This window comes from Pygocentrus nattereri, chromosome 3 (genome assembly GCF_015220715.1).
Source record: "Pygocentrus nattereri isolate fPygNat1 chromosome 3, fPygNat1.pri, whole genome shotgun sequence".
Taxonomy (NCBI): domain Eukaryota; kingdom Metazoa; phylum Chordata; class Actinopteri; order Characiformes; family Serrasalmidae; genus Pygocentrus; species Pygocentrus nattereri.
Window position 1 is genome coordinate 40057872 of NC_051213.1, and position 17457 is coordinate 40075328.

Genomic DNA, 17457 nt, shown 5'->3' on the forward strand with positions numbered 1-17457 from the left:
AAAATCAGATTCGGGCCACTTTTACCTGCTGTGTAAACGTAGCCTTAGTGTCCTCAGTTCCCAAATGCTTATTGAGTGTTGTTAAAATAAAGGTGATGTAACACAGTGGTAAACATGCCCCTGTCCCAACTTCTTTGGAACGTGTTGCAGGCATCAAATTCAAAATGAGTGAATATTTGTAAAAAACAATAAAGTTTATCCGTTTGAACATTAAATATCTTGTCTTTGTAGTGTATTCAATTGAATATAGGTTGAAAAGAATTTGCAAATCATTGTATTCTGTTTTTATTTATGATTTACACAACGTCCCAACTTCATTGGAATTGGGGTTGTAATTGATGGCCACAGTCTTGACCTCTTCCTGATGTTTACAATAAGAATCTTGGTTAAGAATATAAGTCCGCCTCTTCAGAATCAGAATCAAGCTGTGTTGGGTAGGTATGCTTACACATACAAGGAATTTGGTTTTGGTTACAGGAGCTCACAGTGCCTAGTATCTGACAAACATTTACATGTAGTAAATAAAAAAAAAGATAAAACATGCATTCCTTCCACCACTCACTCACTCACTCACTCACTCACTCACTCACTCACTCACTCACACATATACACACAGTCGTACTTATAGTACCTAGTACTTTACAGGAGACACTTAGGAAAACTTTTTTTCTCCCTAATATATGTGTGTAAATATACATGTACACAGGTTCAAAATGAGTCAATATTTGCAAAAAACAAAGTTTATCCATTTTTTTATCATTAAATATCTTGTCTTTGTAGTATATTCAATTTAATATAAGTTGAAAAGGATTTGCAAATCATCGTATTCTGTTTTTATTTATGTTTTACACAATGTCCCAACTTCATTGGATTTGGGGTTGTACACATACATTAAGTCATTAAACACTGAGCCTCCTTACCCTTTCTTTTCCAACTTCAGGAGGTATATACTCACCCTGGGATCTCCGTTGTTGGGCCGGGCTCCATGGTTAAAGGCATGTACAGGGTCCTTGTGGTACACCTTGAGACAGGCCTGGTCTGTGATACTCCTGGGGGAGGACAAATCCCAATCAGTCAAATACATGCTCCACAGATCACCATCTGACCGTGGTCGAATGCGGTGATCATATGGCCGGCCCCTGAGCTCGGCCACAACCGGGTGCACCAGAAATGTAGGGAGGTCGACTCGAGTGAGAGGAGAGTGACAGCAGGCTGAATCCATGGGTTAGCCCCGTAAAGTCTAGGCTTACTATCCAGTTATTACTCTTAAGGCTTATTATTCTTTAACTACTATTAATTATTCAGTAACTACATTGAAATGACTATGCCAATCTTATGAAAAGCCTTCACTGCCCTGTAGTCTTCTGGATCCTTTCCGTGAACAAGCAACAGACCTGACATAGATGGTGTGAAAGCCAACTAAACTTTGACGGTCTCCCATAAACTAATGATCAGAAGACGAGTATGAACATGTTTTACGATAGATGACGTGTGTGTATATTTAACTATGTGCGAGTGATATGGTCAGCTCTGCTCATGTTACCATGTGACTGTAATTCAGTATTACAGAGCTGATAAAAAGAAAAGGGAGTGTGTCTCAAAGTTCAACTTACATCACTGTGGCAACAGGAGGGGTAGGTCATTGGCTTCTTTACAAGGCATGAAAAAACAGGGAACTTATTAAAAATTAAAGAGGCAGTGTGCTTGTGTGCATGCATCCATGTGTTTAGGTCTCAATCAAATGTACCATACACAGAATGACAAAAAAGTGAACATTTTGATTCTGTGGGGACATTTGGTTGGTCCCTGCAAAGAATTTAAGTAGAAACAGTAATAGAGCCAAAAGATGATCTTAAGGTTAAGATGTTCTTAAGGTTTTACATTAAGGTTAGCCCTAAATTATGGCTTTTAGCTTCAGGCAAAGCAAAGGAAATGAAAATACTCCACCAAGTGAAGAATACAACCCAGTGTAATACTGATTTCTGTGTGTATGCATGTATGAACAAGCTCACTTTTACAAGTTTACCAGCCAACAGAATACATAAAAGCCATTTAAATGAAAAAGATCAGAGACAGGCAGATAGAACTGAAAAACACACAAAGTGAGAAAGAAGTCAAGCAAAAAAACAGAGTAGACAGAAAGGAGGGTGGCGGACTGGTGGAGTGCTTATATGAAGAGTGACAGAGAATTTTCAGAATCAGCACAGAGGGAAGCCAAATAAGTTTTTGTGTAGTGACAGTGGGGGACTAAGCTAAGGACAGACCATGTTTTACAGGGGAAAGACTTTGACTAATGTCTGGGGCATGCCACAGGATAATTGGGCCATGGCTAGATTTAACTATACACACTTACTAAATCATTTTCCAAGAGGCTACAATGTTTAGTTTTCATGTTGTAGGTAAAAGCTCTGACTGTGCTAAGACCAGTTCTTCTTGACCTAACGTGGTTGGGAAACCATGTCTTTCATTGTATCAAGTTAAAAATATCAGTTATCAGAGGGGAAGGGAATGTCAGTTGACGGAGGAAGAATTTTACAGAGCAATATCTACAATGAGCATTCACTTAACAACTATATTTAATGGTTTAGTGTTTATCAGTTTTCACCATCAGTTTATTATCAAATCACTAAGAATGATCAACATTATACCTCACCACAGGAAATCTGAGATGTATTTTTTCTTCATTATCTTTCTTTATTGTTTTTTTAACCACACAAATAGAGGGATGCTCTGACATTTGAGGCGTTTACGTGACGAAATGGCCAAAACCATTAGTTTTCACCCCAAAAAAGAAACATTTGGGGCAAAAAAAACAAAAACTTAAATACAATGAAGTGTCAAATTCTAACAATGAACACAATCTGAATGATAATGAAAAGGAGAAAGTGATTAAAAATGCTGTTTATGTCCTTTGCTGTCGTGTGGCTGTCAGCAGAGAGACACTGAAACATTATTTATGAATGTAAATGTGATTCTATGAAAGCCACATGGCAGCCAGAGGGTGGCTTTAGCCTATGCATGGTTCCCTAATTTGCAGTTTAGGGCACACCCACTTGTTGCTGGCAAGACTCTCTAGAGCATCCTTGGCTGCTGGCCCAAACATGTGGCCCAGCACAAAGGGGAGCCATTGTAACGTAGTTCTACATATGTGTGGCAAACAGGTCTGTGAAAACCATAACTGGCAACACGCCTGCATAAAGACAGGCACAAAATGCCCCAGTTCTTGAGTAATGAACCCCAGCACATGAAGAACTGCTTCAATAGCATCTCTCAGCATTGGCTGTGTCTCCACCAGTGGAAATGATGATTCCACTGCAGGCTGCATTTGGGCACCACTCCTCTGGGGGCACTGCCTCATCAGGTGAGACACATATCTACAGGAGACAAACTGGGACGCATCGCCATATTTCCGATGGCAAGTACCAGAGGTGCAGCACATCCTCAAAGCTGCGATATAAAAGCATGCAAAAAGCTGTACAACACACCCAATCTGAACACAAGAAGGGGATGAACAATGTGTGTTGACGCCCCTTCTAGTGCAGGCTATGTCACACATGACTTTGTTGGCATCAGTCTCCATCTGCACTATGCACTAGGGAACCATCCATAGGCTATAGCCACCCTGTGGCAGTCAGGAGGCATGAAATAGAGCAGTTTGAGCAGCAACAGATAAACAGAGAAACACTCAAACACTGTCTACTGCAGCAGCATTCTGTGCTATCTTTAGCTCATTTCGTCTTTTTCTTTTTTTTTTCTTTTGCATAATTTGAAAGCATGTTACTCTCTGCACTGTGTTAAAACATCATAATGATCAAATAGCAGTGGTTGAAAACTACTTAGAAAAAAATACTGTTCCATTAACATCTGTTACAACTTAATGTTTTCAGCAATTTGTGCTTTGAGTGCAAAACTCCTATATGGAACCTTCTACCAAATTGGTCAAAAGATGAAAACATTTTTTTATTGAGTTAGACTACTGCGATTTCACTCTGGGATCAATACAGTATTCTGATTCTAATGACTTTAGACTAAAATCCTTTTGCTCTGAGCAACCCTATACTTTAATGTTTATTTTATTAAAACAAATGATTAAACATTACATTCTGTCTCCAACAAAACTGTTTCAGATGAGACCATTTTAGCTAATTTAGGCAATTTTAATAAAAAATGAACAGTTGTACACATAGAAAATAAAAAATATTTTTATTAAAAAAGTTATTTGCAGAAAATGTGTTTTAGTAGTGACAGTTCTTTACTTCAAAACAATGAGATCAAATTGCTCACTATGTGGCCTTAAGGGATAGGGATGCAGTCTCACTTCCTGGTTTAAAATGCAGGGGTGGGGCTAAATAAGACACCGCCTACAGACTACAACTCTTTGGCTGCATTCGAAATAGCCTACTACATAATGCTATGCATACAGATTGTGCCCAAAAGTAGTAAGTAGTATGAACATGAATTTCCCCGGTACACAAAAGATATGATGGATGACGTTCTCCAGAGCTGTATTTTTTATATTAACAGGATGCTGGAGCAAGGAAGGCTGCTGGTTAGTCATACAAACATTGTGGGTGTTTTTAGCCACACATACAGTGCATGTACTGGCATAAGGGTATAACGTTTTTAATCACCGAAACAAGCATTAACTTTTGAAAGAGACTATGCTATAGCTATGAGTTCATTATTATTTTTTTAACTGTCAAATAATTATAAAATGTTTTAATTTTCCAACTGAATTTGTGCTGACTTTAAAACTTTACTAACAAGGCAGCCAATGTCACACTGAAAGTAGCAAATGCCATTTTTCATTCAAAATGGAAGGACAATGGGCTATATATCTGTGAGAAGCATACAGTCCAGTATTGTCTACCAGTGCAAATTTGATAAGCTATCACATACAGTCATAAGCTATTATTACTATTATTCATGATATCTTTCAATGGTGTCCTATAATCCAAGCAAAGAGATTCCATCCTACTGACTGGCATGTTAAAATATACTCAATGACAAGAAAACACAAAACAACAAATCAACACACAGCAACAGGCCTGAAAGAGCAAAACACAGTTTTGTCAGAATATGGGATATATAGCTATGTTCTGACAATTCCAAGTACAAACCCAATTTTAAAAAAGTTGAGACAATATTTGAAATATAAACAAAAACAAATTGCAGTGATTAGTAAATTCTGCTTGACTTGCATTAGTTTGAGAAAAAACAAATATTTGATATTTCACCTTATGAACTTTATTTTTTTTGTAAATATATGCTCATTCCAAATACAATGTTCGCAACTTATTCCAAAAACATGGGACAGGGGCAACAACTTAGGAGTAGAAAGTTGTTCAATGTTCAAATAACATTTTAAAAGATATAATGCTTATGTATAAAATTAGCATGTACAGTGGTGTGAAAAAGTGTTTGCCCCCTTCCTCATTTCCTGTTTTTTTGCATGTTTGTCACACTTAAGTGTTTCGGAACATCAAACCAATTTAAACAATAGTCAAGGACAACACAAGTAAACACAAAATGCAATTTGTCAATGAAGGTGTTTATTATTAAAGGAGAAAAAAAATCCAAACCATCATGGCCCTGTGTGAAAAAGTGATTGCCCCCAAAACCTAATAACTGGTTGGGCCACCCTTAGCAGCAACAACTGCAACCAAGCGTTTGCGATAACTTGCAATGAGTCATTTACAGCGTTCTGGAGGAATTTTGGCCCACTCATCTTTGCAGAATTGTTCTAATTCAGTTACATTAGAGGGTTTTCGAGCATGAACGGCCTTTTTAAGGTCTCAACATCTCAATAGGATTCAGGTCAGGACTTTGGCTAGGCCACTCCAAAGTCTTCATTTTGTTTTTCTTCAGCCATTCAGTGGTGGACTTGCTGGTGTGTTTAGGATCATTGTCCTGCTGCAGAACCCAAGTCCGTTTCAGCTTGAGTTCACGAACAGATGGTCGGACATTCTCCTTCAGGATCTTTTGGTAGACAGCAGAATTCATAGTTCCATTTATCACAGCAAGTCTTCCAGGTCCTGACGCAGCAAAACAGCCCCAGACCATCACACTACCACCACCATATTTTACTGTTGGTATAATGTTCTTTTTCTGAAATGCAGTGTTCCTTTTACGCCAGATGTAATGGGACACACACCTTCCAAAGAGTTCCACTTTTGTCTCATCGGTCCACAGAATGTTTTCCCAAAAGTGTTGGGGATCATCAAGATGTGTTTTGGAAAAATTGAGACGAGCTTTAATGTTCTTTTTGCTCAGCAGTGGTTTTCTTCTTGGAACTCTGCCATGCAGGCCATTTTTTCTGATGGTGGAGGCATGAACGCTGACCTTAACTGAGGCAAGTGAGGCCTGCAGTTCTTTGGACGTTGTTGTGGGGTCTTTTGTGACCTCTTGGATGAGTCGTCGCTGCGCTCTTGGGGTAATTTTGGGCGGCCGGCCACTCCTGGGAAGGTTCACCACTGTTCCATGTCTTCGCCATTTGTGGATAATGGCTCTCACTGTGGTTCGCTGGATTCCCAAAGCTTTGGAAATGGCTTTATAACCCTTTCCAGACTGATAGATCTCAACTACTTTCTTTCTCAATTGTTCCTGAATTTCTTTGGATCTCGGCATGATGTGTAGCTTTTAAGGATCTTTTGGTGGACTTATAGGTAGCTCCTATTTAAGTGATGTCTTGATTGAGAACAGGTGTGGCAATAATCAGGCCTGGGTGTGGCTAGAGAAATTGAACCCAGGTGTTAAAAACCACAGTTATAGTATGTTTTAACGAGGGGGGCAATCACTTTTTCACACAGGGCCATGATGGTTTGGATTTTTTTTCTCCTTTAATAATAAACACCTTCATTTACAAATTGCATTTTGTGTTTACTTGTGTTGTCCTTGACTATTGTTTAAATTGGTTTGATGTTCCGAAACACTTAAGTGTGACAAACATGCAAAAAAACAGGAAATGAGGAAGGAGGCAAACACTTTTTCACACCACTGTATGTTATGTTCTCTGGTCCAAAGGAAAAAAAGGATGAACTAGATTATTACCAATGTACCATTAAAGCTGAACTCAGTTTTTCTGAAAAGATTTTTTGGCGTTGTCATTTGAAAATAAGCATGGATATCCCTAAACAGACGGCAACTAAAAGGAAACACACATTCCAAAATGTGAATATAACTGTTAATGATGCTTTCGCAAATGTGCAAGTTACACATGGCATGGGCACTAACACACCCTTATACCATGACAGACCCTGGGTTTTGAACTTTCCACTGGTAATTATCTCTTACAAACCTTTACATATTCAAAAAAGTTGGGATGCAATGCAATGATTTGCTAAACATTTAAACCTTATATTTAATTGAAAATAGTACAAAAACAACATATCAAATGTTGAGAGAGAGAAATTCTATTGTTTTATGAAAAATGTATGCTCATCTTGATTATAATGCCACATTTAAAAAAAATGCCACATTTAAAAAGAAAGACAGGTCAACAAACCTGGTGGTTAATTCGCAACAGGTCAGTAACATGACTGGATATAAAAAGAGCATCTCAGAGAGGCTGTGTCTTTCAGAAGTAAGGACAGGGAGGGGTTTAACATTCTGTGAAAGACTGCACGATCGAATTCAAAAATTCAGTAACAATTACTAAAAGATTCGGTGAATCCAGAGAAATGTCTGGATTATGCCGTATGCAAGGCACAAGGCCTAAAACCATAATTGACTAGCCACGATCTTCGGGCCTCAAGGTGGCACTGCATTAAAAATAATTATAATTATTTAATTACATTCTTTTTGGAAATCATGGACACAGTATCCGCTTGGCTAAAGACCACCCAGCTTGTTATCAGTGCAGAGTCAGCATCCATGATGGTATAGGGTTGCACCAGTGTACGTGGCATGGGTGACTTGCACACCTGTGAAGACACCATTAATGCTGAATGAAGTATACAGGTTTTGGTAACAAATGCTGCCATCCAGATTATTTCAGCAAGACAATGTCAAACAAAAATATGCATGTAAGTGTGCGTGCGCTACACTGTCCTTCCTGCAGTCCAGACTTGTCACCATTGAAAACATAAGTTGCATAATGGAACAAAATATATGATAAAAGACACCCAAACTGTTGAGCAGCTGAAACCCCCTATTAACTAAGAATGGAAAAACATTTCACTTTCAAAAGTACAGCAGTCTCTTCAGTTCCCAAATGTTTACAGAGTGAACAGAAGTGGTGTAACACAGTGATAAACATATCCCTGTCCCAACTTTTTTGGAACATATTGCCTCCATCAAATTTAAAATGGGCATATTTTTCTCAAAAAACAACAAACTTTCTCAGTTTCAGTATTTGATACGTTGCCTTTCTACTATTTTCAATGAAGTATACGCTATATTTGATTTGTATTAATGTTGAATTCTTGTTTTATTTACATTTTGCTCAGTTTCCCAACTTTTTTGGAAATGGGGTTCTTTGGCCCAGAGAATATGATGGCTATACTTATTTTTTATTATCCATACAGCCATCTTCAACCACTTATCCGAGTCCAGGTCGCGGGGGCAGCAGCCTAAGCAAAGAGGCCCAGGCCTCCTTCTCCCCCGCCACCTCCTTCAGCTCTCCCGGAGAGATACCGAGGTGCTCCCAAGACAGTCGAGAGATATAATCCCTCCAACGTGTCCTGGGTCTTCCCCGGGGTCTCCTCCCTGTCGGACATGCCTGGAACTTATTTTAATTCTTTTGGATATTAGCACAGCATTTGATATTATTGATCATGGTATTTTATTGGAAAGGTTGAGTCAATGGGCTGGAATTTCTGGGAAAGCACTAAAATGGTTTTATTCTTATTTATCAAACATGTCATTTTTGGTGTGTGTGGGTGACAGGATGTCTGCCCCTGTGTCTCTCAGCAGTGGGGTGCCTCAAGGGTCAATCTTGGGTCCACTTTTATTTTCTTTATATATGCTCCCTTTAGGTGATCTTATTCAAAGATGTAATGTTTCTTTTCATTTTTATGCTGATGATACACAGATATACCTATCTGTCAAACGAAATGACATTGGTAGATTGGCTAATCTTACCAACTGTCTGACAGTCTTTAAAACCTGTATGTCTCAAAATTTTCTTAAATTAAATGATGAAAAGACAGAGGTTTTAATTGTGGGCTCTGTGGAAATGTCCAAAAAGGTGCAGTTAGCTATTGATTGTGTTGGTTTAAAGGCAAAGCCCTTTGTGAGAAATCTCAGTGTGGCTTTTGTCTCCCAGCTCAGTTGTTCCTTAAACATGAAGAAGCTTCTTCAATCCTGCTTTTTTTCAACTTAGAAATATTAGTAAAGTTAGAAATTTCCTGCCCTTTTCTGATATTGAAAAAATTATTCATGCTTTTCTCTCCACTTGTTTGGACTACTGCAATGCCTTATTTACTTGTCTGAGTCAGAGAGAGGTGGCTCGTCTACAGGTTGTTCAAAATGCAGCTGCTCGTCTTCTCACTAGGATAAAGTGTAGGGAACATATTACACAAGTATTGGCTTCTCTACACAGGTTGCCTATAAGCTACAGAATAGATTAAAAAAATTTAATGCTTACATATCAAGCTTCTGACACATTTGTAGTCACTGAAATGTTAACACAACTGTAAATATTTGACCATTTAATTTTTTAGGGGAAGCTGAGCATCCCTTGCAGTCTTAGAGAAATCGCCACTGCTCTACCCTTCTGCTACTACGCACCCTTGAATTATAACTTTTGAAACACGATTCTACAAATTTTCCATCGCGCTGTAGGATCGGTAGCATATACACTCAGGTTGTAACTTTAAGTTCACCGTGAAGTTGTGTCACACTAGGTGCTTTGGGAGCTGTAGGAGCTTTCTGTGGGCATCGGGGTTGGTGCTTCCAACGCATTCCTCATCATTACCAAGACAATAGGCGTTAATCGCTTCACAGCAGGGGAGCGGGCTACATGGTGGCTGGTTTCCCTTATGAAAATTTTTGTAGCTTTAGTCATTTTAGTGTGATCCCTTAGAATTAAACATTGAGTTGTTGTGATACAGCGCCTTTAAAGAATAATTTCAAAATGTCCACATGATTGAACTACAAAGATGCAAAAGTGCTCTGTTGTAGAGCAGTCTGCCATGTGAGCATGGAGACAGAGTATCTGCTTGGTTAGTTTGGACATATATTTACCTTTTTTGCAATTTCAAGTCATTTGTCAATTTGTAGTAAAGTATGTCTTCAGCTCTGACTGTGATATCTGTGTTTCTCCATACTGATCCACAGTTTTCATTTACGCTATGCTTCTTGTGAGTACATAAAAGTACAACCATGTGAAGGTGCACTCTATTAGGATTTGAAGCTCTGTAGTATATGCTCAGCATAACAAATTTTTCTAGAAACACATTTCACCGATTAAACAGTCTGTGCTGCAGCCCCAGATATCATGCCGGTATTCTATGGTACGGTGTACGTTTTAGGACATTCTCATTCTACAGTGTCACAATTGCAGACTGAAAAACAACTTCGGTTTCGGGAAAATCCCATGTAAAAATGTGCCTCAGCTCTTGTTCAACAGATACAATGCTTTCAGAGGAGGATTAAACAGGATATGCTATGAGGCCACAAACTCTGAGACTGTTGCAAAAGTTTGTGTGACATTCACAATTCCTTTCTTTGGGCTCACTACAGTTGCAACAAATAAATGCATTTGTAGAAGGAAAATGGAGATTCAAATTGTTGAATACCTTTTTAATAAGGTTATTCTTTATGAAGTTACACCACTAACATGCCCATACCTGATGTCACTGAGCTCATAGTACATGTTCCTCATGTCATCTTTGACGTAGATGGCCGTGCTGGGGGATTCAAGCATCTTCATGCTAAGCTGCAGAGGGAAGGCACTGACAAATAGAGCTCGAACTGTATCTGCACTTGTTATCTCATTAGGCATCCGAATCTGCTTCATGTCATCACCATACTGCAGATACAATACACCTGTGAGAGAGAGCGAGAGCAAGAGTGTGCGAGAGACAGAGAGAGAGAGAGAGAGAGAGAGCGAGAGAGAGAACCAGATGTTTAGTTCATACTTCATAAAGCAGCACCCAGTTAATTACTTTCATTTTGTTTTACTGTTCAAATGTGATTACTAATGTCAAACAAAATAATTTATCATAATAAATCATGTTTTGTGCAATAAAAAGAGTATTATGGTTTAAAATGAAGGCTGAGCTTGATGTTTAGATCTCAAAAACAAAATCAACATTTTACTTATGATGAGATGTGACAACAGTAGATAGTTCACATACACCCTCGGAAAACATATCCTTCACAGAGTTTTGATCTGCTGATTAATCCTGCTTGGAAGTCAGAAATTTGGAAGCTGCAAATCTCTCAAACTTACATAGCAATTCCTGTCTGACTTATTGTAAAAGGAGAATTCACTGTGACGACTCCATTTAAAAATGTATTTTCGTACTGAATGTAGAACTACATGCTAAAGTTAATAATGTCATGTGGCTGTGGTTTAAAGTCATACTATGAGTTTAAATATTTGAATGAAACATGGCATTAGTGAGGGTCTCTGAGCTGTTAGCTCAATGATAGATGCGGCGGTGGAGGGTGAACTGACGTTATTTTTCACCCTATGCTGGTGACATAGCCTAAAACCAGAAGACAATTCAGAAGATAACAGGGAAACAATTTTTGAAGATTATGGGTAAACAAGTATGATATGATCTGATGAACTGTGCCTACAGTGACCAAGGCACTACAGTGACATTAACTATTGAGGTAGTTCATGTTCAGATTTAATGTTTACTATTAACATTACCATTAAATGACTAGGAACCAACTCTGGCTCCATAGTACGATTACACATTTCTATAACCTAAGAATATCTCAGTTTGCATTGTATACCATGTAGTAACTGAATAATAGCCTTGTATTTTTTAAGCTTGGGATTGTAACAGATTCCATATCTCACATTTTACTTGTATATTTTTCTCCATTGCCCATTTATGACATTTGTACGGTTTTATGTAGGGATGTTAATGATGAACAGATTAACATGTAATTGCCAAATACCAAAATGTTCAACTTTTCATTTAAAGTTTCCAATAAATAAGTGATATTTCAATAGGTGTTTTTTTGTGTATATTGAGTTTTTTAAAATGAATTTCCTTCAGATGCTACCTCTGCTGCAGGAGTTGATGAAATTGACTTTTTGACTCCACTGAATGTTAACTGATAAAACCAAAGATGTTGAAAAAGAGGTATAGCAGAGATTAAACAATCCTAAATGTAGTTTACAGCAGTATCACAACTAGGATATTTAGCCATAAGACACAAGGTAGGCCACAACTGTCCCTGTTTAAAAAATGTTATATTGCTTCTGTTGAGTGTAGTCTTAAGTTGTAGTCTGTAAATGTGATTTGAAAAATATTGAAAATTTTATTATAATAAAAATAGTAAATGAAATGATTAAAAAAATCAATCAAATCAGAAAAAAATTCAAACTGCATAATGACAAATAAAATGGAGATAAAATAAAACATTTAAATAAAATAAAATAAATAAAAGAACGTAAAACTATATACGAAGTATAATAAATTGTAAAACAAATCTAAAATCATAAGTTAACTAAAATCAAATAAAACAACTGTTTAAAATTTTCATGTGATACCAGTGAGCAAAGCTTTGGAGTTCTCTGTAGTAAATTCCAGCTTGCTGGTGCACTGTAGCTAAAAGCAGATTTTAACAGTTTAGTAAACACTCTTGACACGTGAATGCTAATGCAATCACTGGAATGAGCCGGATAACTTGCATTATTAACTTTAAACATTTTTGCCATGTATGATGGCACGTGGCCAGTAAGCACTTTATAGACAAAAACAAGCTAATGTTTCTCCCAATGCACAGCCAGAGATGACCAGCCAACCCTTTGTATAAGGTTTATTCATACAGTATAAAGTGATGGATATTGTAGGGGCAAGGATTCTAAAGATTTGAGATATGGATATCTGTATGCATTGCTTTGACAGTCTTTTTCCTTGTGTGCACTGGTAAATACATTTTGCCTTAGTTTACATAGTTTAGTTAGTAGGCTTTTTAATGTGGTATTTATATGCATTTGCTGTCTAGCCATTTGCCAATGTATCTGTATTAAATAACTTGTTCAATGTCAGACACTTCAAGATGATCAAGTGATTGTTTTTTAAAAAGTTTTAAAATCAATGTTAGAGGCACTGGAAAACACCATAAATTTAGTTCTCTCAACATTTAAAACATTATTATGAAAGGTGACTTTAAAAGAATAAGGCTTTAAAAGAATACTGCAACACCAATATAGTCAGCTGGGCAGTACAGAATGGTGTCATCAGCATATATATGTACTTGCAACTGACAAAGGATAATTTGTAATCCAGCTGGCGCTGTGATCAAAACCAATATTTTACAGACTTTTTAAAAGTAGTGAATAATTAACTATATTGAATGCTTTAGAGAGATCAATAAAATGACTGTACAATGTTTTGTTCTATTGATGGCACTGAAAAAGTTGTCTAAGATGGGAGTAGCAGCAAAGATCGTGCTATTCTTTTTTACCTAAAACCAGCTTGGTAGTCCGACAAAACTGAAATTGGAGAACTGTCTTCAATCGATCATTTACTAAGGATTCTAAGATTTTGGCTAAGCATGAAAATTTCAAGATCAGTCAGTAATTAAGATCTGAGGCTTCATCTCCCTTGTGGAGTGCTCTTTTGCAAACTGAGTATTAAATGCGTGGCAGAGCTTGCTCTGATTATCTCTGTGTTAACGGTTGAAATAAGCACTGATTTTATTGAGTGAAATAAGTGGTTCCCAGAATCTGATGGTGTTTGAAACTGATTTTGTAAATAACTCATTCTGTTTTAGCGTTTTTGATTTAGAAAGTTCATCCATACCTATTGCTGCCTTAAAGTAAGCCAAAAATTTACTTCCTGCACTAAGCAAAGAAGATATTTCTGTTGAACCAGAAATTAGATCTTGAATTCTAATACTGTTATAACTTTAGCGTGAACCAAGGGAGTTACATTTATTTAGGTTAAATAGGCAAATATATGTAATTGTTTTGATTTTGTGATTGCATAAAAATAATTAATTCAAAGTAAGCTTAGTCTCCATAAAACACATACATATTTCTTAGAAGTCATCAGAAGTTAACTGTGCCATACATTCAATTCCCATTACGTAAGTAATTATTCAATTACATATTTAATTGTTTGTACATAACACAATGATTTACCTTTACAGTACATTTACAGACAGGTTTGAGCCTACAATTATAAAAAATTTTTCCATTTATTTGATGTCTGCACGAAACTACGGAAACATGGCAAAATTGTAAAAGATGTCTTTTTCTTCTGCAAATAAATACCATATACACAGCAGCAGCAGCAACAGCAACAACTTTTCTTCAAATTCAGTTCATAACAATAAAACATTTTCTTCAACTTAAAACAAATGGTATGGACTGTTTGAAATACACAAAGAAAAAAAAACTGAAAGGACACAATTCATGCAGCAAAACATTTTTTTTCTATAGTCTAGCTGAACAATAGACTTACCCAAACATGACAGACCTCATCAGTATAAAATGATCATGACACAAAGATAATCTCCATTAACGCTTGGGCAGCTAAACAATGGCAGCAGCTTTAAGAACATACGGCCGTTGGAAGAGTAGAACTGCAGAAAAGTAGGAAACTTTATACTTATTCCATGTTTATGCAGTACAGTCAGATATGAAACATTCCTAATTCAATAATGTCAGCTTTTCACTCAAGGTACATTACTTCTTTGCAAAGGTTGTAGGAGAATATCTTCTCTCTGTCTCTCTCTCTCTCTCTCACACACACACACACAACTGGTTTTCCAGCTGCTGTTCATTTAAACCGACCAATCAGAGCTTTTGGGGTCAGTGAAGGCTTCTCTTTTGGCATGTGTGTATGCGTGTGTCTGGTTTTGTACATTTTCAAAACAAAAATACTAGATTTTGTAGCAAAACCACAGAAAACCAGGCCTACAACAAATTGATTTTCATTATTTATTCATTTATTGTAAATGTACTTCACAAGAGAGAGAAAATAGTGATAAAATATTGTAATATAAACAAATATAAAAAAAGATTTAATTTAATTATTTAAAGACATTTCTATTGGTCCATTCATCATGAAAACAACATAAAGGGGAGCAGGGATTTTGAACTGTGTTAAAACAACATGGAGATTAAAATATTTCAGTTAAACTTTGCATTGTGTTAAAATTTTACAGTGAACAGACCAACAGAAATAGTCCAACTTGGCACGAGTGGATCTGAGACAGCAGTTCTGCTGGAGTTTTTGAACATAGTGTCCACTCACTGTCCACTCTATTAGATGCACCTGTGTTGTTGGTCCACCCTGTAGATGTAAAGCCAGAGACTGCTGTGTCTGATCCACTCGTACCACTGCAACACACTACCACCACATCAGTGTTACTGCAGTGCTGAGAATGATCCCCCAAATAGTACCTGCACTGTGAGGGTCCATGGGGGTCCTGACCCCTGAAGAACAGGGTAAAAGTGGGCTAACGAAGTATGCAGAGAAACAGATGAACTACAGTCTGTAATTGTAAAACTACTAAGTGCACCTATATAGTAAGTGGAGCAGATAAAATGGACAATGAGCCTAGAAACAAGCAGGTGGTCAAAAAGCTATGCCAGATCAGTGTATGTACAGTACTGTGCGAAAGTCTTAGGCATCTAAACAAATTTTTAAACAATTTACCTCAGCAGTGCGTTTATCACAATATACATATTCATAATTCAAATAAACATAAAAACAATAAAAAGTAACAAGAATTTATTGGGTCCATATTTTTCCATGACACATTCACAGCCACCACAGAGACTTGTTAATATCATCAATTAAGCACTGATTGGTCAAACCAGGAGTTGCTTTTTAACTACATATAATACTGGGCTTCGTCGAGAAGAGGTTTTAAAATGGTTACACAAACACATTAACATCCATAAAATCACTATTTATTTTATTATATATATGTGTGTGTGTCTGTGTGTGTGTATTATTAATTAATATACTATACATTTTGTTTATTCAAATATTAACACTTTTCTCAGCAAATAAACACAGATAAATACCACACAAATAAATAGAATTTGAAAATGTGTCTTGGGTGCCTAAGATTTTCGCACTGTACTGTATATACACTATACTGCCAAAAGTACTCACCCATCCAGATCATTGAATTCAGGTGTTCCAATTCACTTCCATGGCCACAGGTGTACAAATCAAGCACCTAGGCATGCAGATTGCTTCTACAAACATTTGTGAATGTACTATGTATATTAAAACAGAAATACATTCAGGGGTAGGAATTTGAGCAGTTTTGTTAAAAACTGTCAATTCATTGTGATCTACAATGTATTATGGGCATCTTGTCTGAAAGAGCCCCAGTCGTCCAGCTTTTATTTGCGTTCTGGCTGATGCCTCTACTCAGTGCAAGAGACCTTTATTTTAGAGACAATTATTTTAAGAAAAAATAATCTTAACTAAATACACTATATTGTCAAAAGTATAAACTCACTCATCAAAATCACTGAATTCAGGTGTTCCAAATCACTTCCATGGCCACAGGTGTATAAAACCAAGCAAATAGATATGCAGATTGCTTTTACAAACAATTGTGAAAGAATGGGTCGCTCTCAGGAGCTCAGTGAATTACAGCGTGGTACTGTGATAGGATGCCAGCGGATGCTGAGGCGCATAATGCACAGAGGTCGCCAACTTTCTGCAGAGTCAATCACTATAGACCTCCAAACCTCATGTGGCCTTCAGATTAGCTCAAGAACAGCGTGTAGAGAGCTTAATGGAATGGGTCTCCAAGGCCGAACAGCTGCATCGAAGCCTTACATCACCAAGCACAATGCAAAGCATCGAATGCAGTGGTATAAAGTGCCGTCACTGAACTCAGTAGAGATGTGTTCTCTACAACGGTACTTGTGTGACTGCACTGTGCCAAGTGTAAAGTTTGGTGGAGGGGGGATTATGGTGTGGGGTCATTTTTCAGGAGTTGGGCTCGGCCCCTTAGTTCCAGTGAACGGAATTCTTAATGCTTCAGCAGACCAAGAGATTTTGGACAATTTCATGCTCCCAACTTTGTGGGAGCAGGTTGGGGATGGCCCCTTCCTGTCCCAACATGACTGCGCACCAGTGCACAAAGCAAGGTCCATAAAGCCATTTGGTGTGGAAGAACTTGACTGGCCTGCACAGAGTCCTGACCTCAACTCGACAGAACACCTTTGGGATGAATTAGAGCGGAGACTGCAAGCCAGGCCTTCTTGTCCAACATCAGTGTCTGACCTCACAAATGTGCTTCTGGAAGAATGGTAAAAAATTTCCAAGGGTGGCCTGACATCATACTAAA

General features: G+C 37.5%; 1 protein-coding gene across 11 annotated transcripts in view; it reads right to left on the minus strand.

Annotated features, from left to right (window-relative positions):
• si:ch211-285f17.1 (sickle tail protein) overlaps positions 1–17457 on the minus strand; it is a 269763-nt gene that overhangs the window by 71039 nt on the left and 181267 nt on the right. For all 11 annotated transcript variants that reach the window (XM_037536688.1, XM_017715950.2, XM_017715949.2 and 8 more), the window contains 2 exons: positions 10791–10989; positions 956–1049 (listed from right to left, as the gene is read on the minus strand). In XM_037536688.1, coding sequence (XP_037392585.1) covers positions 956–1049; positions 10791–10989 — 293 coding nt within the window. The remainder of the gene's footprint in view (positions 1–955; positions 1050–10790; positions 10990–17457) is intronic.